The sequence below is a fragment of the Chrysochloris asiatica genome, unplaced genomic scaffold (genome assembly GCF_000296735.1).
Source record: "Chrysochloris asiatica unplaced genomic scaffold, ChrAsi1.0 scaffold00026, whole genome shotgun sequence".
In the NCBI taxonomy this organism is placed as follows: domain Eukaryota; kingdom Metazoa; phylum Chordata; class Mammalia; order Afrosoricida; family Chrysochloridae; genus Chrysochloris; species Chrysochloris asiatica.
In genome coordinates, this window is record NW_006408544.1 from 18,246,432 (window position 1) to 18,270,240 (window position 23,809).

The window sequence follows — 23,809 nt, forward strand, 5'->3', positions numbered from 1 at the left end:
CACCAGCCACTAAAGCCAGTGAGGATGAAATAGAAGAACTCTACCAGCTTCTTCAATCTGAAAGTGATCAAACATGCAAGCAAGATGTATTGATAATTACTGGTGATTGGAATGCAAAGGTTGGGAACAAAGAGGAAGGATCAGTAGTTGGAAAATATAGCCTTGGTGATAGAAATGATTGTAGAGATCACATGATAGAATTCTGCAAAATCAATGATTTGTTCATTTCAAATACCATTGAATTGGCAAAGCATTTTTTAAAGTGATGATATACACAATGGAATCCTGGTGTGGGGCTGTAGGATAAGCCCTGGACCGCAAGCTTGAGTTGAACTGCAAGGACAGTGGTTCAAACTCAGCAGCTGCTCCTTGGAAACACTATACAGGTCACTATGAAGTGGAACCAACTCATCAGCACTTAACAACATCAACAACACAATGGTGGGGGAAGTTTGGTGAGATGGGCACCTTCACATACAGGTTTCAGACAGCAAACTTTCTGTAAAGGAATTAATAATTCATAATGAGAATCTTAGAAGCAGTTATGTCTTTGCCTTAATACTCCCCATCTAGGAACCTATTCTAAGAAGTGATCAGAGATGCTAACAATGATTGTTGTGCATCTGCTTGCACATCCTGGGACAGGCTGCATTCCTCATACTTCTGCTGCTTCCTCGACTGCATCTATCTGTGCTTCCCACTCACTCTTGATCATCTTTCTAGATCACTTACACACAGATAGAGTCATATGTGTGGATATGAGGATACATATTTCTTAACTTTATATCCAACAGCAGAAACTATAATTTTTTTCATTGCTACTAATATGCAGGCTCAGTGGTCAGATGCTTGCATTCCATGCTAGACTTGGGTTTAATTCCCGGCCCCTGCACCTCGTGCACAGGAACCACCCATCTGCCAGAGGAGGCTCGTGTGTCGCTGAACAGGAACCTCCAGATTAAGACTAGAAAGAAAGGTCTGGCAATCTACTTCTGAAAATGAGTTATGGAAAGCCCTATGGATCACAATGGTTTAATTCACAACCAATCATGGGATGATGCAGGATTGGGTTGCATTTTGCTCTGTTGTGCATAGGGTCACCGTGCGTTGGGGACCAATTTACCAGTGGCTAACAACAACAACTTTATCTTACCTAAAACCCTGTCATCAATATTTGACAGTAGATGTTGTTCTACTGATGTACTAATCAGTAAAGAGCCAAGAGGACAGAACCGTTTAAGTTGTCATAGTAAACCTGGTATATTTTCTTCTAGGAATGGCTGATGAATTTGAACGATAATCCTATAGTACCACACCAGTACAGTAGGTCATTTAAAATAATAGTGGCATGAAAAGTAAATCACTGTAGCTTTTCTGCCACATCTAAATTTTGAGTAATTCACTTTCAAGAAGTTAAAATGGTTATTGTTACGGCCTCTAGATTGATGTGTTAGAAAATTCTGTTGCAGTTATGATTTTTCTTTCATTTGTAAAATGAGGGAATTATACTGAAACTTCTGAAGTCTCTTCTGACTCTGAGATGTTTTACAATGGCAAGTAACGCTGCAAGCATCCTGAGAAAAGACCGTTTTATTCATGGCAATAGTTGGGATAACCAAAACCATTTGTTATTTTTTATTTGAGGTCATGGTTTAGAGTTAATTATAGTGTGGTACAAAAGTGCTTCTAAAAATTCATGGAATGATGGAATGAGGAGATAATGGAATTTTTCCACAAACTTTTTACTCCTCCCTCATGAAATGTATAGGGTTTCCAAGGAGCGGCTGGTAAATTTGAACCACGGATCTTGTGGTTCAAACTGACCTAGCTAGTGGTCCAGGTCTTTATTCCAGAGCACCAACAATGATTATTTCATGTTATTTCTGGACTCCTTGTGTGGCACTGTAGGATAAGTGCTAGACTGCAAGTTATATTTGAACTGCAAGGTAGTTGGAACCGACTCAGTAGCACTTAATAACAACATTTAGGTTCTGTGTATATCTATAACAAGATGGAGAAGGCCTAATGAGCTAGCAAGGTAGAAAATTGTCAAAGAGTGGTCATGGCTCTGTTGGGATTCAATCATAATTTTCTACTAAATTCAGCTTTGTTACAATGGAGAGAAGAAACAGAGGTCAGGGACTGGGTCCTCAGAAGCTCATTTGAGTTTTTTCTTCCAATGAGTTATAAGTATATTTCTGATCTCAAGTGAACACAGAAGGCAGAGCTAGTCCCTGGTGAGTACCATGGTTTACCCACTCACCTTGGGCATCTATGGCCGGAATGGAGGATGCTCATTCTGCGCTGACTATTAAATAGTTTGAAAATCTCTCCTAGATACAAGCATCAGAAGGTTCAAGTGACTTACAAGGTTGCTTTCCAGTAAAACTTAGAGAGATGGCTGCTTTTGTCTGAGTGGAAATTGAGAACATTGTAAAGTGCATAAGAAATTGAATGAAACTGATACCTAGTATGTACATTTCTTTGCAACATGCTTTACAATTATTGTTGTTGTTGTTGTTAAGTGCCATCGAGTCGGTTCCGACCCATAGCGACCCTGTACAGGGTTTTCGAGGGTGTAAATCTTTACTGGAGTAGAAAGCCTCATCTTTCTCCCGCGGAGCGGCTGGTAGTTTCGAACCGCTGTCCTTAAGATTCGCAGCCCGATTCGTAACCACTACGCTACCAGAGCTCCTTGCTTTACAATTAGAATAATGTAAAATGTATGTTGTGGCAGGGATACTCTGTTTTTTCCCCAGTTTCCTTTCTCCCTTCCTTCCTGTGATACTATGAGGACCAAATGCCATCAAATCCCATTTCCCAGCCTCTCTTACCACTGGGGTGGCCAATGAGATGTCATTGCAAGTCACTGGGTGGAGGTTCCTAGAAAACTCTTAAAGATGTGCATTTTTAGCCAGACCTTTTCATTTTTTCCTCTTTCTTCTTTCCCCTTTGAATGTCGATATAGTAGTGCTTGAGAAACCCTCTTGGACCATGAGGTAATGAAACACTGATAATGAAAGCCAAACTCTAAGCAGAGTAGAACACAAGGTTGAGCAAACATGGGCTCTTGATGATCGTAAGCTACCCACTTCAAGGTTGCTTATTTGGAGAAAACGTAGACATTTATCTTACCTTTGTTGTTGCTGTTAAATGCCATCGAGTCAGTTCCCACTCTTAGTCACCCAGTAGAGGGTTTCTGAGGAATGTCTGGTCTTACCTTAGCCTCTACTATTTTTTTTTTTTTTTAAGTTTTTTATTGTGAATTATGTGGTAGCTTACATGGGAGAACGTTAGTTTTACATTCATGCTATCGTATATCATTTCATTGCCATGATTACAATTCCCTCCATGCATCATCAAACAACCAAAGGGTACACCCTGCAAGCCTGCCCCTTAGTCATCAGTACACAGCCTCTCTCCATCCCTGAGTCTAGAGTCCCCAGCTGCTCTATCTCTTCACATCATCGTCTCTGCCTCCATCTCTGGTGTCACTGCTTCTCTGGGTAGGGTTCCGCACTTGACTCTTCTCCCTTGATGGTTCCAGGGACCTCCGCTCCTGGACTGCAAAGTCAACCACTCCCCTCTTTTTGCTACAAAACATCTACCTTTACATTGCCAACCCTCACAGTCAGTCCTGACAGCAATTATTCACTATTGTACCACAAGAGTCTTATCCCCATCTCCTTTCATCAGCGTCATCCAGATAGATTGGATACCACTCAGTGAAAGAATCTACCTTCAGCCTGCACCCTCTGGAACTAGTGCCCCTCTTAAAAGCATGTAAGTCAATCACTTCTTGACTTTGTAGCCTCCCCATTTTGGGTAGCCAATGTCTAAGTTGCCCATCACTGTCTACCTTGTATACTGAAGGGGTGGGAATGATCCTCACTGTAAAGATTTGTTCCCTCTTTTGAGCTACTGCATCCATAGGTATAGGTCAAGTTCATTAAATTATATCAGATTACTTTTTATTTCCTCTTCTTTCTTCTAATCGAGGTCTGATCATCCATCCATTGAAGCCAGGTCAAATGGGTATTATCAGCAAGTGTGGGTGTTCTTGTGCATCACCCCTCACTTCTTATCAGCTGGACGCTTTACTCTCCACTCTAGTCCTCTGTGGCTATGTCACTGTCTCTGGGCCCAGGAGTCCCCAGGTCTTGCCAAACGTCTGGCAAACCAGGTCTCCACCCAGGTTCACTGGAGTCTATTGAATGCAGTCAGACTTAACTCACAACTTCATTGCTGTTTTTCCCCCACTTCTCCTTACTGGTGACCAACATGGTCATCAGTCAGACCACATGCCTGCTCATGTATTCCCCTTGAGTCTTAGTCTTGGAAGGGGATTTGCCCTGAAGGGACCTGCCCACTTGCCTTGATGGCTCCTGGGCGAGCAACTTGCTTTTTCTTGTAGTGGTCAGTCGGACTGCCATTATTGTTTTTTATTTTCCCTGCTGGTCTTTCTTTCAAGAAATATCTTCTGTTCTTCTAGCTGCTCTAGGCTGGCCTGTTTGTCCTTTCAAGTGAAAGTTTCCCACCTCAGAAGATTCTGGATGGGGATCAGGGTTCCACCTATGGTCTTATGCAATGCAGAGACTTCACAGGAAGCCTCCTTCACCGAGCAACTTCTAGGCCCATTTTAGGTATTCCAGTAAATTATAGGCTGAAGATAGACTTACAAGCTTTCTATGCTGATGTATCTGGCTATTTCTTTCTTTCCCCCTCAAGTGTCTATTTTACAATGGTATGTGTTGGGGACCAAAAGGCTTACAGGCCTCATAAAACTTTAAGAGTGTCAGAACTGCTCCTTATTTGATTATTCAGTTATGTTTTATATTAACTTAGAACATGAGCTCTTGATTATCCATGTACATTAATAAAACCGAATTTTGCCCTAGAACCGAGACAGTAAAACTTCCTCAGAGGAGGAACAAGGACAGGTTTACTGGGATTAAGCAGGGAGGTTCTGGAGAGGAACTGCCCGGGGTATTCACTTGAGGTGGAGTGGTAAATTCTGGGAATATTGGATTAAAGGACAATGGTGGCAACTCCCTCAGACCACCCTGGGTTTAATCAGTTTAGATTCTGGGAAAAGGACAATGGTGGCAACTCCCTCAGACCGCCCTGGGTTTAATCAGTTTGACCTATATGTTCTCCTTCCTCCTGAAAGCTTAAGCCAAGTATCTGAAACAGCTTAACTTTCTTCAGACCTTTTGAAATCCTTTTCACCTTTACCCATTGAAGATTAGGTGCTATAGGTATGTTAATTAGCCTTGAGAAACCTTGAGCTGCTGCCCTGGGATTCGAACCTGAAAAGTACTATATAAATTTGTTTGAATATCTGGGAAATTAAGGATGTTAGATTATCAAGACAATTTGTGATGTATGTTTTAGATATTTGTTCCTATAAATCATTGTGTCCTGTTTTGAATGATTAATCGCATTTCACTTCTGTACCATGTCTTAATAATCCCCTCCTTCCTTTGTGTAAAGTCCCTCCCTGATATAAAAGATGGACGCAGACTGAAGCCCTCATGCATTACTGCTCGCAGGGCCATGGAGAGTCTGTCTGCCGGTTTTGCATCCACTCTGGTCTCCGAGTATTTCTTTTCTCTCTCGCCTCTCCAGACATCCCACCTAGAGTTAGTTCTAGGTGCGATGTCTGCCACCGAGCAGTCTGTCTGGCAGCTTGCATCAAACCCGTGTGTCTGTCTTCTTTGTGTCTGTTTTCTGTCTTCTTTGCATCTGTTTCTCTCTCTCTCTCTCTCTCTCTCCCTCTCTCTCTATCGTCGCCAGACACCCCACCTTTGTGTACTCACCCCCTTGTCGAGGCCAGACCCCGGCAGGTATGCAAGGGGAACCAACATTCAAAAGACAGCCAAGTATATTAACATTATTTCTCCTCTTTTACCCATTCAAGCCATGCCTCAATCCCTGTATGCCAGAGCCCTATTGTTCCAAGATTGTGCATACGTCATTATTTACCTCCGTCTCACTTAGCCCATACAAACCTGCCTAACTGTTCTCCCATCCACCTTGTTCTTCCATTCCCCTCCCCCTTCTTTTGTATTGTGCCCTTCCCAGCACCCAAGCAATCCTGTGTCTATTCCTTACCCTGTGCTCCACTTTCCCCTCCCTCCCCTTCCGATACCCCCCACATCCCAGAAATCAGCAAATGATTTTTCTTCCTTTTTAGTATGGGTTTTTTTTCGTAGTCTTTTACAATATCGGTCCTATACAGTATTTCTCCTTTTGTGACTGACTACTTTCACTCAGCATAATGTCCTCAATGTTCATTCATGTTATGTGGTGGCTGGCAGCTTCCTTGTTATTCTTCAAGGTAGCATGATATTCCATTGTATGGTATGTCGCACAGTTTGTTTATCCATTCTTCAGTTGATGGGTACTTAGGCTGTCTCCATCTTTTTGCTATTGCAAATAGTGCTGCTATGAACACTGGTGTGCATATAGCTACTCATGATTTGGCTCATATTTCTTGTAGGTAAATGCCAAGTAGAGAAATTGCCGGATCATAAGGTATTTCTATTTCCAACCTTCTGAGGAAGCACCATATTGCTTTCCAGAGTGGTTGGACCATTTTGCAATCCCACCAGCAATGCAGAAGCATCCCAGTCTCTCCGCATCCTCACCAACATTTATTGTCCTCTCCTTTTTTTATCTTTGCTATTATTGCTGGTGTGAGATGATATCTCATTGTTTTGATTTGCATCTCTCTAATGCCTAGTGATCATGAACATTTCTTCATATGTTTGTTGGCTGCCTAGATCTCCTCCTAGGTGGAGTGTCTGTTCATGTCCTGTGCTCATTTTTAGCCTCTACTATTTTTTATTTCTCTTAACCAACAGCCAAAAGAGTAGTGCAAACAGTTAACACACTTAACTGCTAAGTGAAAAATTGGACGTTTGTGTCTACTTGCAGGTACCTTGGAAGAATGGCCTGACAACTTATTTCTAAAAAATCAGCCACTGAAATCCATGTGGGGCACAGTTCTTTCTACTCTGACCCACATGAAGTCACCATAAGTTGGGATCCATTTGATGGCAACTGACTTTTTAACAACCCAAAGCAATTCTCAACTAATACATATGCATCAATGAGCTTATTTGAAAATACTTTTGATTATCACATAGAAAAACATACATATTCTTTTGGTTCTGAACACTCATGAGAAGCCTTGCTGTTTGCCCCTTTAGGCTTGTGCTTCTGGTGGTCTCCAAGCCCCAAACCAAACTCATTGGTGGTGAGTTGATTATGATTCATAGTGACTCTACAGGGCAGATAGAACTGCCCCACAGGGTTTCTAAGGCTGCAAATCTTCACCCACACAGATTGCCTTTTCTGTCTCCTGCACAGTGGCTGGGCTGGTGGGCCTAAACCACTAGAGTTTTGGTTAGTAGTTGTGTGTTTAACCAAGGCACCACTAGGGCTCTTTCTCTTGGTTCAGTGACAGGAAATTGCATACTATGATGGGGAAAAATGAACAGGTATGCCCACGGACCCTCTGTCCATCTCTCTGGGCAGGGCCAGTGTCGGACACCTCTCAGCTCCTTCCCTCATGTATTTGTAAGGTCCTATTGTGGCAGTCCCAAATTCAACCCTAATCCCTGTTCCTGACCCAGCCTCCAAAAGTGGGAATGATTCCTTTCTAAGCAGTTCCTGGGAGCTTCATCCAATCCCTGAGAGGGTAGCTGTGAACTTTAAATAAAGTCAAGTCATGACTTAATCTCTCTGGTATTTAATAAGTCTGGATAGAAAAAGAAGGGGCAACTCTGATCAATGCTCTCTTGGGTTTTTTCCCTGAGAGGCCGCATTGTGAGCAGACATCACTGGGAGCCCTGGGAAATGAATTCCTGTCTTGGAGGGTAGTCCAGGGACGTGGCTTGTGGTGTTCATCTGGAATCATCTCTGAGATGGAAGCATGTCTTCCTAGCCCTGAGGTGTGCTGTGAAGCCTTACTCTCTGTTCCATTGACCCCCCGACACCTTTCTGATTGTTTGTCACATCGCCCCAGTTCCCAGCCATGGTCAGACATATTTTCTTTCAGGTATAAGCACTCATTAGGCACCTGCTTGGGCAGAGTAACAGTGATGAGACCCCTGACACCTTATTGCCAGTGTCTTCATTCAGCACCATCTCTTAGCACCTCAGAGCTAGACCGGGTCCAGCCACTCTTCTCCTCAGTCTGCCCTAAAGTGACAATCATTCTGTGAAGGGACTTGTATTTTCTCCTCCAGCTCCTCCTCCCCAGGGCGAGCAGGCACTTAATAAATAAAGGCGGACTGGGTGGACTGTGGATTCACTGCACCCTCCCAGGCCTCCCCAGGCCTCCATCATCCTATGTACTCCAGCTGCTCCAATCCATCCTTCCCAAACTCACTGATCCACACAGCACACCATGAAGGCCTTCAAGGCAGGATTCCACCTCCATCCTTTCAACCTCATTCCCCAGAACCCACCAGCTCCAGAAGCTTCTTCTCATGACCTCAGAATGTCAGAGCTAGAAGGCATCTTGAAGACCATTGGGAAACAGGCCCAGAGAGGGAAACTGGCCTGCCAAGGGTCCCACAGTGACTTGTTGGCAAAGCTGAGACAAGACCTCAATTCTCCTAGGTTCCCTGTCCCAGGAAACATGGGATCTCTCCCTGCAGCCCCACTCTTTGACCAAGAAACGAAAAGTGATCCCTAACCATCCAGTTTTGAAAACAACGTGCCTCAGGGTTGAAAGCAATGGAGGAAACGTCTCAAACGAGAGGATCAGTTTTCACCACGAGGAAAGCAAGTGAGAGCAGGAAATGCTCTGGAACATTTGACTCTGACACGTGTGTCTGGTCCTGAGCAAGGGGGAGGCGGGGACAGTGAGGGTGGGGGCTTCTTCCATCACCAGCGAAAGCTGTTTTGAATCATAGAATCCAAGAAATGATGAATCATAGTCACCAAATCTTAGAAATAATAGATCTTAGAAAGGAGGCTTCTTGAAATGCCTGTTTCGTAGGTTTCAGGGTCTGTGCTCAGTCTACGCCCCGCCCCCACCCACCCCCATCTCTCAGCTCCTCAGGCCCCTCCTGTGGTTATGCACTAGGGCTTATCCCTGTCCTCTGCATATTTGCCCTGCACACTTCCCTCCCCTCCAGGGGTTTCAGCCATCAACTCTGAGGACCCCCCTCCTATGTGTGTATTCAGCAAACATCAAAGGGATACCTACTTGGTGCCAAGCTCTGGGGCTACCACAGGAAACATGTTAAATTTTTAAAAAATCTGACCCTCAAAGAACATATGTCAGTGGGGAAAACAGAAAAAGAAATTAAGAACTACACCCACCCTCCACTCTTCAGTAAATTCTGACTCATAGCAACCCTATGTGGTACTGGTAAGTACTTTCTAATCAGTTCCGACTCATAGCGACCCCACATGTAGAGTTTTCAAGGAGTAGCTGTGAGGTTTGAACTGCTGGCCTTGTGGTTAGCAATCTGGTGCTTATCCAGTAGCGCCACACCTGGACTCCAAGCAACCCTACAGGACAGAGTGAACAACTTCATAGACTTTTGAGGCTGTAAATCATTACGAAAGCGGACTGCTTCATCTTTCTCCTGAGGTGGGTTTGAGCCGCCACTCTTTTGCGCCACCAGGGCTCCCAAGAAGAGCACACGCAGATAATGTTGGATGCTAGCAGGAGAGGCTATGAAAAAGTCCCTGGGTTGTGCAAAGAGTCATGCACTCAGTTGCTAGTTGAAAGATGGTGGTTTGAACCCACCAGGAGGCACCTGTGAAGACAGACTTGCCAATTGTTTCTGAAAGATCACAGTCTTGAAAATCCTCTCCAGCAGCTCTACTCACACACATGGGTTTCCGTGATGGCAACTCACAACAACAACAAAGGCAATAAAGAGAGTGAAGCAAGATAAGGGAAGAGTGACTGAGACTGAGAGGCCTCTCTCAAGAGGGGACACTGGCAGAGAGTGAGCAGGGGAAGGGGCCCCATGGCTCTGCAGGAAGGCCATCTAGGTGGAGGCAACAAGGAGGACTAGCCCCCCAGCATCTGGAGGTCAGTGTGGCTAGAGAAAAACAAAAGAGGAGGGGAAGTGGGCCAAAGAGACCAGAGACCTCTCTGTGTGGGGGCCATAGTGAAGACTGAATTTGGGTGAAATGTGGTGAGTTTTGAGCAGGCTGTCTGATGAGGACAGGCTGTAAGGAGGGGAGAATGAACAGGGTAAGTGGCACCTTAGGCCTCACGTGGACCTGAATCCTGGCTCCACTTCTTACTTGCTGAATAACTCTCCATAAGTCACTTCACCTCTTTGAATCTTATTGCCTTATGTCCTAAAGAAAAAAAAAACCTAAACTGAAAATAAACCCTTAAACAGAAAAAAACAAAGCTGCTCCCATCAGTCGATTCTAACTCATGGCAACTCCGTGTGCTACAAAGCAGAACTGCTCCGTTGGGTTGTTTTCTTGGCTGTATTCTTTACAGATTACTCCTGGGGTTGATTCATGAGTCAGAATCAACTTGATGGCGATGGGGCTTTGGTTTTTTAAAAAAAGTCCTTACAGAAACAGATTGTCTGGCGTTTCTTCATGGTGCTGATGGATGGCTTCAAACCTCAAAATTTTGGGTTAATCCTTGAATGCAAGCTATTTGTACCACCTAAGGACCTTTCATGTAAAAATGGGCCAATAAAACAATGGTGGGGCGGGTGGTGGTGGAATAATAACTGTTGTCCTTCTACCAAAGAAGTTGGGTGTGGTCTGGGAGAGATCAGGGCACTGGTCAGTCAGCAGATTCTCCCTGTTGCACACTCTATGCCAGCAGAGTGCTGTGCTGTGCACCCAGAGAGGGGCAGCCCCTCCCAGCCGGGTGGACAGACCACGCAGGATGAGAGACAGCAGAGTGAGTGCTCAGTAAGCACTCTGACCACCCCTATCCCTTCCCTCTAAACCACATCCGAATCCCTGGGTACTGAAGTCACGGGTTACCGGATGAGGTCAAGCAGGGCGTCGGCTGAGCTCATGATGGGCTTTCCACTCTGCGCCGTCATTTCCTTCTGGGCCACCCCGCCAGGGTGGATGGTGGTGACCATGACGATGCCCACGATGACCGCCATGAAGGTGGTCCACAGGTAGTAGGCTACGGTGAGGATGCCCAGGCGGCTGGAGGTCTTGGGATCCAGGGAGGCGAGGCCAGACACCAAGCTGGGAGAGTGGATGTAGATTAGGGTCTTGGGTGTGGGAGACCCTAGTAGCAGCCCACTCTGTCATACACTTCCTCCCAGCTGTGCCCACCACCCTCCCAGCACCACATGCACAGAAACCCTGGTCTTCCAATCATCAGTCCTTGTAGCTCCTTCAGCATCTTCCTCCTCGGCTCTCCCTCACCCTCCCCATCTTACAAGATCAGCAGCCGTCATACCCATTGGCTTTTGCATGTTCTGTGTCCTCTGTCTGGTGCCCTCTATCAGCCTTTCTTCACTTGCCTAACTCCTCACTAGACAAGACCACACTCAGAGTCACAGCTTTAGTGAAGTCTTGTTTGGACTATGAGCCTCTTCCCCATTCCTGGCCGCCTCTGTCATGACCCTGCTTGCCACTGTCTGTTTGCCTGTCTGTCTCTCTCATCAGACTGAGAGCATGTGAGGGGTGAGAGAGGCTTGACGTGCCTGTGGGTCCCCAGAGCCCAGTATGCGCTGACGTGGAGCAGGGACTCAGGCAAAGCTAGCTGAGTAAGTGAATGAGTGAGAGCACTGGGTTGGGAATTGACAGCTTGGAACCTAGCCCTAGCTCTGCCAACTGATTATGTGACTTTGGGCAAGCAAGTCACTCCTGCATCCTTGGGTCTCAGAATTCCCATGTATGAAATGAGATCAAGGTTAGATTTTTTCTGAGAGGTATCGCCCTGTGGCCTTTTTGGGTTAGTGCCTGGGCCCTGACTCTCCTTCATAGGAGTTTATGTTGAGGGTGGTTGTGAATCTCTCTCCTCTAGGTTCCTCTCCACCCCTGGCCACCCAGACCTGGGCTTCCCTCTTCCCTCCCACTCCCTTGAAATCTCAGGGTCACTCCGCTGTGGCTGTAGGTGAAAGATTAATTAAGGAAATGCTTGTGCTTTGCTTTGCTGCCAAAAGCGTTTTCCCCCAAAGCACTTTTATTCTCTCAGATAACGGAAGTATTTGTCTGGCTTTAATCATGTAAACAAGAGTGGATAATCCTTTCCTGCACACCCACCCCTTTTATCCTTGAGCTAGAGGACCAGCTGGCCCTTTTCAATACAGCAGAAATGTACTCTTCCATTAAGACCCAGCTGAAAGATCCCTTCCTCCAGGAAGCCTTCCTTGGCTCCCATGGACTTGTGTTTCTTTCTGCCCCACGCACATCTCGCTGAGTTACCAAATGTTTACTGAAGTGTCTCCACAACTGGACCTGCGTCGGAGTCAATGATGTGTTCATAGAGCTGGCTCAGAGCACCTCTTGGTACCACTTTTCAGAATGAAGGAGTGAATGGATGAAGCCCTCATCTACCAGAAGCCATATGTTAATGATGGGCGTCAGCCAGAAGTCCAGAGGGCTCATAATGGGATTGCACAGCTGCGGAGTGGTATACCCTGCCGTCACTATCCACGAGACAGATTACCCAGACCAGGGCCACAGAGGAGTTCCCCATAGTCTGGTCCTACCATCTCTGTCACTGGGAAAGCAAAGCATGACCTCGAAGGGCAGGGGCGGGGGCAATCTGACTAGTGACCATCCAGTCCAGAACTCAGGCCCCAACGCCAAGCCTGTAGCCTTGATCCCTGTCATTACTCAAATCTTCAGAGCACGCTGTCTAGAGCCATGCGCTGTGTCCACAGAAAGACATCAGAACTTGTCCCTGACCTCAGAAGTCCTGGGTCTGGAGGGCCTGGGGAGGGAGACAGATATGGACACTTTGGACATAACGGACATCAAGAAAACCCTGGACAAGGTAGACATAGGGAGGGGTCACTGCTAGCGGAAAGAGTCAGGAAGGGCTTCCTGGAGGAGGTAGCATTTGAGTTCATTTCTGGAGGATTAGGATTTAGAAATAGGGTGGCACTGTAGGATAATCACTGGACTTCTAACCCCAAGGTTGGCGGTTCAAACCCACCAGTCACTTCTCAGAAACCCTACAAAGGGTTGCTATGAGTTGGAACTGACTCGATGGCACTTAACAACAGCAACATGCCAGGCAGAGGGGGAGCAGAAGCATTCGGGAAAAGTGTGAGAACACTGGGCCGTTTAATGTGGTCAGGTCAAGTTATGTTTGAGGAACAGTGATAGATGGGACAGAGAAGACAGATTAAGCTCAAAAGACCTGGGGAGACCTTGAGTGCCTGGCCCAGGGGCACTGGGGCGCCACTGAGGGGTGCTTCAGCACAACTCATCTAGCAGACTTTGCTGAACATCTGAGGACAGAGAGCTAAGAATTCTTCAAATGTACAAGGTGGGAACAAAATTTACCCGGAGGGTCACTGACCGATGCAGAAACCTGGGAACAAACTAAGAAATCATCCACGTGGATTAGAGTAAAAATTATGATGGCATGTCTGTGATGGAGCTCGAAGCAGCCTTAGAAGTGATGGTGTCACTGGAAAGACGTTCCCAACTTGTTGTCAAGTGGGAAAAGCAAGTCATAAGATAATTTGTAGCTCTACAGGGAGCCCTAGAACCACATGAGAGAGATCTTTCCTGTTTTGTGTTCCAAGCATACTAGGGTAAACAAAGAAGCATTATTACAAAATCACAGAAACCTTTATTAAAGAAAAATATCAAAATGTGAAGCTATTGCTTTTTGACATACCCTCCACCTCTGTCTACACACTTCTGAAGGCGGTGTTTCCATATCTCTAGTCCTGGTGTGGTGCTATGGGCTAATGCATCAGGCTGCAAAGTCGTTTGAACTGCAAGGTTGATGGTTCAAGCTCACCAGCTGCTCCTTGGAAATGCTATAAAGGGTCACTATGGGTCAGAATCGACTCAACAGCACTTAACAACAACAACAACCTTCCCCTAGTGTAGTGCTGCAGGATAATGCGCTTGGCCACAAGGTCAGTTTGAGTCACAAGATTGGCAGTTCAAACCCACCAGCCACTCTTTGGAAATCCTATACAGGGTTGTTATAAGTTGGAACAGACTCAATGGCACTTAACAACAGCAAGCTTTCCCTGAAGGACTCTGCACTCATCAGTTTGTTGTTGTCGTTAAGTGCCGTTGAGTCGGTTCCGACCCATAGCGACCCTGTACAGGGTTTCCGAGGGTGTAAATCTTTACGGGAGTAGAAAGCCTCATCTTTCTCCTGCGGAGCGGCTGGTAGTTTCAAACTGCTGACCTTAAGGTTCGCAGCCCGATTCGTAACCACTATGCTACCAGAGCTCCTTACTCATCAGTTTACACCATGTCAAAACGGCAGTTTGGGCATCCTCAGGGGCCTCAAATTATGTTCCTTTTCAATGGTCTTTGAGTTTTAGGAACAAAAGGAAGTCTAAAGGGGCAAGTGGACAGGACAAGGCTTCTCAACAAAATTCTTATAGGCAGCCCCTTGCTATCCTCAAGGAAAATAACCACTGTGATGGAAAAGAATTTCTCAGTACAATTTTCCTGGCCTTGTTCTCCCCACAAGTTTCCAACTTTAAAAAACTTCTTCCTGATAAGCTCCCATGATTGTCCTGTATCCTCCCAGAAAATCTATCAAGCTTATCCCTTTGGAATGCCCCCAAACAGTCACCATAACTTTCTGAACTGGCCCAGTAGATCCCCTCAGAAGTCACATTTTTAACTTGGCCTTTCTTTTGAAGTCATCTTGTTGTTGTTGTTATTAAGTGCTGTTGAGTCAGTTCTGACTCATAGTGACCCGGTATAGGATTTCCAAAGAGCAGCTGGTGGGTTTGAACTGCTGACTTTGTGGTTGGCTGTCAACTACTTATCTTACAGTGCCACAATTTAATGACACTAAAATATGTGTATTACTGAACTTGCCTGCAGCCATCCATGGATCATGTTTTGTTTGTATGAGCTGGAACCCTACTAGCAATACTTTTTGACTTACCATTGTACATCAAGTGTTTGAGGGATTTGCAGGAAGAGGGGTGCTGGTGAACACCAGACTTCAGAAGGAGCTAACGGACCTCTCAGAAGAAGGCCCCTGAGGAAGAGGGCTAACACAGGGGATGTGCTGACTCAGGTAGGGTCCCTGCCCCTATTCTGACTTAGCCCAGGGACAACTAATGACTCCCGTAAAGGAGAGAGCTGGTGGATGAAATGGAAAGAATTCCACCACCTTGGTCCTAAGCCTTTCTGTTCTGGACTCCATCCCTTCAGTCATGGGAAGGGCTTTCCTGTTAGTTAGTGAGCAGCAGGGATGGGGAGGGAACAGCTGGCAATAGTTGACAGAGCCGACCGCCTCACCCAGGCAGTGCTTGCCAGTAGGTGTTCTGGTAAGCAATGGCAGAGGCATGGATTCCATTCAGACAGCCGCACTCACTGAACGCTCAGTGACAGGAAGGTGCTGTCATGTGGCTGTCTGGCTATAGCCTGAGCCTTTAGGGCTGAGCAGTTACAGTAACCTTTCTGAGGTGTTACAAGCTGGGGTAAGGAGCATAGTGGTAGGGGAACATTAGGTCACACAGACATGGGCAGAAAAGAAATCTCTAGAAAGTTTAACAGGAGTTCTCTTTTAGATGGTGGGATCATGGACAATATTTTTTCTTTCTTAAATTTACAATATAAGACTTTAGTCCACATTCCTTTGGATTAGGGTCAAATCTTTTGATCAAATGCACTTTCCTCTGTGTTAGGAGATCAAGGAACCATCATATTAAGGCCAGCTGAGTCTTTGTTCTTCAGCAGCCTACAGACTGTATATACTTGAGGTTAGCAAAACCCCAGCAATATCCTGAGGACTGAGTCCCTTCCAGCTGATTTAAAATACCATAATATCTCAGATATCTTTCAGAAGAGAGCCCAGAGAAATTACACAGGAAGCAAGGGGGAAAAGTGAGGTTAAGTGAACGAGGAGAATAGATCAGTATGTTGTTGTTATGTGCCGTGGAATCAGTTCCGACTCATAGCGACCCTGTACAGGGTTTCCGAGGCTGTAAATCTTTACGGGAGCAGAAAGCCTCATCTTTCTCCCGCGGAACAGCTGGTAGTTTCGAACTGCTGACCTTGAGGTTCTCAGCCTGATTTGTAACCACTACGCTACCAGAGCTTCTTACAGGAGAGTTGAAAATCTAGCCTTTAATGTTTCTCAAAGCTAGATATTGATTTTCACTGACAGCCACAATAGTAGGTAACTGGGACCATATTTATTCTAACAATTAAAAAAAAAAAATTTTTGTTTCTCTATATCCTCTATTGGAGTCCTGGTGTGGGACTGTAGGATAAGCACTGGACTGCTTAGCAGAAGGTCAGTGGTTCAAACCCACAACCGCTCCTCAGAGACCGTATAAAAGGCCACTATGAGTCAGAATTGAATGAGCTCTGGTAGCGTAGTGGTTACGAATCGGGCTGCGAACTGCAAGGTCAGCAGTTCAAAACTACCAGCTGTTCCACTGGAGAAAGATGAGGCTTTCTGCTTCCGTAAAGATTTACAGCCTCGGAAACCCTGTACAGGGTCGCTATGGGTCAGTTCCAACTCCATGGCACAGAACCACTCATGAGTCAGAATTGAGACCTTGTGTGGCACTGTAGGATAAGCACTCGACTGCAAGTTCAGTTTGAACCACAGTGTCAGTGGTTCAAACTCACCAGCCGCCCCTAGGAAACCCTATAGAGGGTTGCTATGAGTGGGAACCAACTCAGCAGCATTTAACAACATAAGTGGGAACTGACTTGATGACACTTAACAACCAGAAGTTCTCTATTATTTTTAGGATGAGCACATCTTACAATGTGATGGAAAACACAACCCCGTGAGTACCAGGCAGCTATAGAAACCATAACCTGTGTAGAACTTTATTGTGTAGAACATCACTTCATTTGGTCCTTAAATAGCTGTCTAAGTTAATACCGTCCAAGAGAACTAGAATGTGAGCCTCACTGGAACTCTAAATTTCCTAGTTGTTGTTCAGTGCCACCAAGTAGGTTCCGACCCATAGCAACCCTATATAGGGTTTCCAAGGTGCATCAGGTGGATTTGAACTGCCAACTTTGTGGACCAGAGCTTTATCCTGCAGTGCTACACCAGGACTAGTAGTTACATTAAAACAGTAAAAAGAAACCAGTGTAATTAAAGTATATCCTATATCCAATATATCAATATACTGTTATTTCAATGTGTAATAAACATAAGAATTTTCATGATTAAATTATAAATTTCCATTAATTAAATGAAATTAAAAGTTGTTTCCCAGTTGTACTATCAGCATTTTAAGTGTTTAGTAGCTAACCCAAACCAGACTCATTGCCATCAAGTTGATTTGGACTCATAACAACTCTACTGGATAAAATAGCATTACTCCATAGGGTTTCTGAGACTGTAAATCTTTAAAAAAGCAGTCTGCCACATCTTTCTCCCTTGGAGCAGTTGGAGGTTTGAAACTGCTGAACTTTCAGTTAGCTCCCATAAAGATTTACAGTCTCAGAAACCTTGCATAGGGTCTCTGTGAGTTTTAACTCACAGTGCCAAGTGGCTAGCATATCAGATAGTGCCATTATGAATTACAGATAATCCCAGGGAAATCAAGCTCTGGGGAGTGGAACTAGTCAGTGAAGCCACTCAGCTGGTGAACTGTAGGGTCAAGACTAGAACAGGATTTCTGATTCAGAACCCTGTGGAGTGTCCCCTCTAATACAGACCTGGGTAAGTGTCTTTTTGGGGAATGGGAGAGCAGCCTTCTGGGTTCAATTGACCATGATTTTAATGGGATCCAGTCCATGTGATGCCTGGTGAATTTATCTCTCAAAGAGTTCACCACCGACACCAAGCTACAGTCCTCATACGTGTGGTGGTGAGCTCCCCATCTTTGGAAGTATCTAACGAGAGCCTGGAGACCACCTGTTGAGATACTAGAAAGAAATTGAGTTCCTCCAAATGTTCTGCTGGCTTTGTGATTTATGGAGAGAAGGGAAGAAGAGGTCCCATTACTTCCCCACTCTCAGCCCTGACTGGGTGATACTGGAAGCACCTGAGGTCCCTGAGCCACAAGGAAGAGCTGCAGGGAGCCCATCTGTCCACCACTCAAGCCCCAGGGATTGTGGATCAAGAGATTGAGGTGATTAGAGACATTAACTCAGGGAAGCAGCGGGGAGTCCCAGGGGCTCCCAGGGCCCAGCCTGTTTCAATCTGGCCATTGTTCTACTTGTAGGAGTGGGGGAAGGGAAGCAGCAGCTAGCAGGCATCTCGGAAGGAAGGAAGAAAGAAAGAAAATGATCATTCTCTGAGCCGCACCTGGTTCTCATGTCACCCTCTGAGGTGGGAATCGGTGGCCCATCTCACAAGAGAGACTCGATTTGCTCAGGGGCTGGTTACAAAGGCGTGGGGTGGGGTAAAAACAATTCCCCTGTGGCTCTGCCCACTCCCTGCACCCACTACTGTCCTGCACACCTCACTGTGGAGAGTGGACAGGCTGCCTGGACTTCCGGGTCCTTAAACCCTAGTTTAAAGGTTCAGAAGCATCCCATCTGTCTCAGGACCTGTCCAAACTTCTTAAAGGTCTAGGGTGGTCTGTTTCACGCTCTTCCTGGCCACCCTGGCCTTTGTACTGCTCCTTGAACTACCTTTGCACTGGTTGCTCCCTCTGTCTGGAATACTCTACCAACCTCATGTTGAATAACTCATATGATCTAATAATTTACCCAATAATCTGTAGTGAACAATTTCACTTTTTTTAAAATCACATTAGAGATTCTACTTCTAGGTATGGCTCTCTCCCAACTCCACAGCACCTTCCTAAGAATCAAAGACTCCTTTGAAAGCTAGTAAGCCAGGTAAGCTTTCGATTTCACATGGTTTCCACCATGCTGAATATTCGGATCCATGGCCAGCTCACAGGGCTCGAATGCCGAGTGAGACTGTCAACGCTGAGGAACTCAATCCCTTGCCCTGCCCTCTCTGCTTTTTCTTCTCTGTCCTCTGTACTTCTTGTCTTATGAGACCTGGTGACACTGTGGGTTAGGCTGCTAACTGCAAGGTTGGCAGTTCAATCCCACCAGCCATTCTGAGGGAGAACGATGAGACTGTCAGCTCCCGTAAAGAGTTACAGTCTCAGAAACCTTGCATCGGGTCCCTATGAATCAGAATCCACTCTGTGGCAACAGGTGGTTTGGTACTTCTCCTTATCTTCCTATCTCTCTAGTCTCAACTCAGGCTCCTCATCCCTCACAGGCCCTCCCTGAACCCCAGCCAGGCACTTCTCCAGGGTTCCTACAAGCATTCCTCAAATCACCTACAGACAGGAGCCCTTGGGCTAGCAACTGAGCCTCAGTTTCCACTGGAGGACAAAAAGGGGAGATGATGGTACCTTCCTCATGGGTTCATTGTGAGGATTAAATGTAAGGTTGACTGTGGCTTAGAACAGTGCCTGGCACATAGTTCCCAAACAATATGTTTCAATTATTCCCTCTGTGTCATCTCCATCTGTTCTGTGACTGCATCCCCCAGCAGACTGGGAGCCCCTCCAGGGCCAGGCTGAATCAGTTCAGGTCTAGATCCTCGGAACCAGAGTCTGGTTCAGGCCTGGATGCAGGTTTGCTGATGTGTATGATATTAACCAGTGAGTGTGGTGGTTTCTTAAGAACAAGTCACTTAGACAGACTATGTCCCTTGGCCAGTATAGGGGAGTGCCCGCATGGTGTGACTGTGTGACCTGGAGGTAGTTGGCACCAGAACCTTTGGGGACAGATGAGAACTTGGTACTGCCCAGGGAGTTGAATGACTGTTTGTAGGCAGTAGGCTTTTGGAGTAAACAGAACATGGAGGGGCTCTCTTGAGGGGTGCTTTCAGGCTATACTTTCAGCCCTTTCCTTCCAGGCCATTTTTATCAATGGCTTGGACAAAGCCAATGACAGCATGTGGATCAGGGTTCAGAAGACTGGAAGCTGGGAGACTCAGCCAATATGTTGGAGGAGAGAACTGAGATCTGAGCTGACCCCAGCAGGCTGGGACCAGAGGCCAACTCTGACACGAGGAAACTGAACGTGGACACATGTTGGGCTGGACTTGGCTTCAGCAGCTTGGAGAGTAGTCACAGAGGGTGGGAGGGGAGAGACTCAGCCGTAGTAGCACATGGAAAGGGGACTTTAGGGTTTTGTTTGTTGTCAATTTAGTGAGTCGCCTGGGGAATGGGGCAGCCATAGAGCTGGTGGGCCTCAGCCTGTGGGTCCATAAGGCAGAGGAACTAGGGGAAAAGGTAAAAAACCTGCCCTGCTGTTGAGACCCACTGGAAAGGGTGGGAGAGGTGGGGGTAGGTCCCAAAGAGGACAACAGGGGTAGGTGGTGCAGTGACTCAGGTCTGGGGGCAGTACCAAAAGGGCAGGGACTGTGGGGCCTTGAACAGAGCAGACCTGGGGGGATGCTGAGATTGGTGGGGAAGCAGGTCTCAGCTCAGCTTGAGGGGTCACTGGAAAGACCACCTTAAGAAGTAGTGAAACCCCAGTTACTGGAGGCATACAAGAAACTTGGCAAAGCCCACAATGAATAAGTAGATTCAAATCCTGGTCTACTAGCTCAAAATCCAGGCACTGGAAGGACCTGAGTGACAGGAAGGAACCCCAAGACCTGTGGCCAATTCCTTGCTACAGCCTTGGTTGACCTAGTCAAGGGCTCGCCCAGGCTCACCCCTGGGATACAGCTGCAGGGAGGAGGCTTGTCCCCTCCCCACAGCAGGCGACTGGCCCAGCAGCTGACAGCAAGTGCCACGTTAACACTAAGTTACACTTCCCAGATGGCTCCGCCACCCTCCACCCCCCACACACCAACTCTTTCTAAGACCTGAAGAAGAATGTCCTGCCCAGTCTTCGCTCTGCTAAACTCTGTCATCTGGTCCCAGCACCTCCCTCTCAAGAAATGTCCTCACTGTGTCTGCTTACATACCTCTTAGGACATGAAACTCACTTCCTCAAGTCAGCTCCCTCTACTGTGGCTTAATTATGCATATCAGAAACTCAGATCCAAATGCTCTCTCCAAGGAAGAAAGAGAGTGAGAGAGATTGCTCAGAGGAAGGAGGAAGGAAGGCAAAGTTTGGGTTGGGCCCTATTGCTCTGACATCCCCATCTGTCCACTGAAGGCCTCTCCTTTCTAGGTCCTGAGGGTGCTTGGTCCAGTAAGGACTTGTGCAAATACCAAACTTGAACTGAGTCAAAAGCAAATGCTGCAGGAACCACAGCAGTCCTCAGAGAGCCAGAGAGGCACTGTGGGCTGGGGAGGGGTGACTGGACCACACTCCCTGATAGATACTGTCAGAGGCGGAGACACCAAGATGACTCCAGGACCTGCAACAAGGGGAGGGGCTGCCCAGCCAGCAGCATCACTAGAATTGGTGGCACCTTTCACCCAGTTCAGTGACTCGCCAACAGCACCCTCCCCATCACCAGCCAGTCAGTGTGCGTGTGCGGGAGGAGGGCCGAAACACCTGCCACTGGACTGAGAGGATGGTCTCTGCCTTGGTCATTCCAAGAGGGGTGAGTTATAGAGTGGGAGGGTGGTGCCCTGGACACAGTTGGGGTGTGTGTGACACCATGAGTTACCACTCTGGGTGATACCAACCTAGTGATGCCACCGCAGAGCTCACAGTGTGACCACCAACCATCCTCAATCATTTTCCCACCATGATGGCTACCTCCCTGAGTGCAATAAGGGTCAGGCCTAATTCCCAACTCCATATGGGTGGAACCACTGTCCTCTGTTCTCCCTTGTGGCCAAGACAATCAGACGCAAGGGAGCAGAGTGTATCCAGGGATGGCAGTCACTCTGCTCTACATTAAAGGTTGTTGTCTCCATCAGCAGTAATGACTTCCTGGGATACAGGTAGCACTGGTCCTGACCTGTGGCCACCATGCCATGGTGAGAGAACCCTCTGCTCCAGTGAGGAGGAGCAGGCAAAGGGAAGAGATGTGAAAAGAATCCAGGGCATATGGGAACATGGGTCTCTTGTCCACTCACTTCCAGCATGGTTTCTGGTGTCTGCTCCTACACCCTGAAAGTTCAGCCTGGGCCTGCTCATGTGAGCACCTCTCCAGGTGGAATGAAGCTCTATGGTGGCTCTCCACAGAGAAGGAGATTTCAAAGAGCCACATTCATTTCTCTAGACTCAGATATGTCCCTTCCCTGTGGAAACCTGCTTTGGGTTGCTGTGAAGTCCCAGAAATAAATGAGGTGGGTTTGTGGTCTTCAGGGAGCTTATGGATGAGTAGGTGGGAGACTGGCAAATGGACAGAAGGGAGACTGGCAGGGAGAGGCCAGATGCAGAGTCCAGCTCAGCCTGAACTAGGGAATCAGGTGAGGCTTCCTAGAGAATGTAGCAGCTGAATGGATCCTTGAAGGATGAGTAGGAACTCTGACTGGAAGTGAAGAAGAGCATGTGAGTCTGTGATGATAGGTGGTAAAGTTTGAGATTTTTTTGGAGCCACCAGGTTAAAGGTCTGACCCCACTGTGGTCCACAGCTAGGCTATGTTTCCTTCTTTGATGAATAAGGCAGTTAGCTAACTGGGCAAGAAGACCAAAGACAGATCCCAGGGCTTTCATCAAAAGTTCAGTACAACCTCTGCTAAGAATCGCTGCCCCATGCCTTGAAGGGCATAGTCTTAAAGCACTGGCAGGACCCAATTGGGTCCTCTGGCTGCCCACTCTTTCTGCCTCCTCCCCTCACTGCCTGTTCTACCCCTTGCACACTGGCTCCCAAACCAGACTTTGATGGCTGCCTGGCCTAGGACTATCTCCAATAAATTTAAACGTGGGTGTTTGGGAGTTTTCTGCCAAGCTAGAGTTCCTCAGGAAGGGGGTGGAGAGGGAGTGTTGAGTTTCTTTGGCAAAACATGATTTCCTGATTCTAAGAAAAATCAGTTTTAAATGCTTACAAGGACTAGTAAGGAAAACAATCTGCGCACAGGAAGATACACACAACCCTCAACAACCCCCAACAGAACATACACACAAAGACACACACCACACATTCACAGAAAATTCATAGACACACTTGAATTGTTTTGCTATGATGTGTAGCTTACTAAATGCTGCCATGCTCAACCTCAGTGAATCACAAACACATGGGTTCAGTTTTCCTTGAATGATGCCTGGTTTAAGAAAATCGAGAATGAGGGGAGAGGAGACTTTGACAAAAAACAAGTAGAGAGTTGGAGGTCCTGGCTGGATCCAGATGTTGGCTTGACCCACCGCTGGTTCCCTGTGTGGCTCTTGACCGGGAATGTGTGAAAACAAGGCACAGTTGACTTCCCAAGTCGAGAAGCAGCTCCAGCGTCATTGGGGCCATCCTGGGCCACATAAAAAGGATCTTCTGAGAGCTGCAGATGGCATTACACCATGTTGTGGCTGAATGTGGTTTGTAATAGGACTTGAGATTAAGTCCAGAGTCATTCGGTACAATGATGCCCTAAAAGTGTATCGTAAGTGCCCAGTGATACTTGCTCCCAGAGGAAACTTGCTCTGCAAATTTTGCTCCAACCCAACGGGAAGAACCAAACAAGATTTTAAAGATGAGGCAGAAATGTAGACAATTCTCATGACCACATATATGTGAAGTGGAAGTATGGCACAGATTTACTTTTGCAGAAGTAATAGTTGGTGGTTTCACCTGGGTGATGAAAACAGCTAAGCAGTCAGCTACTAG

General features: G+C 46.6%; 1 protein-coding gene and 1 pseudogene across 2 annotated transcripts in view; one reads left to right on the forward strand and one right to left on the reverse strand.

Moving 5' to 3' along the window:
- The window catches only part of LOC102839525, a 3,289-nt pseudogene extending 2,327 nt beyond the window's left edge, over nt 1-962 (forward strand).
- The window catches only part of SLC1A7 (solute carrier family 1 (glutamate transporter), member 7), an 86,765-nt gene that overhangs the window by 17,109 nt on the left and 45,847 nt on the right, over nt 1-23,809 (reverse strand). For both annotated transcript variants that reach the window (XM_006839783.1, XM_006839784.1), the window contains exon 3: nt 10,993-11,208. In XM_006839783.1, the coding sequence (XP_006839846.1) occupies nt 10,993-11,208 (216 nt within the window). The remainder of the gene's footprint in view (nt 1-10,992; nt 11,209-23,809) is intronic.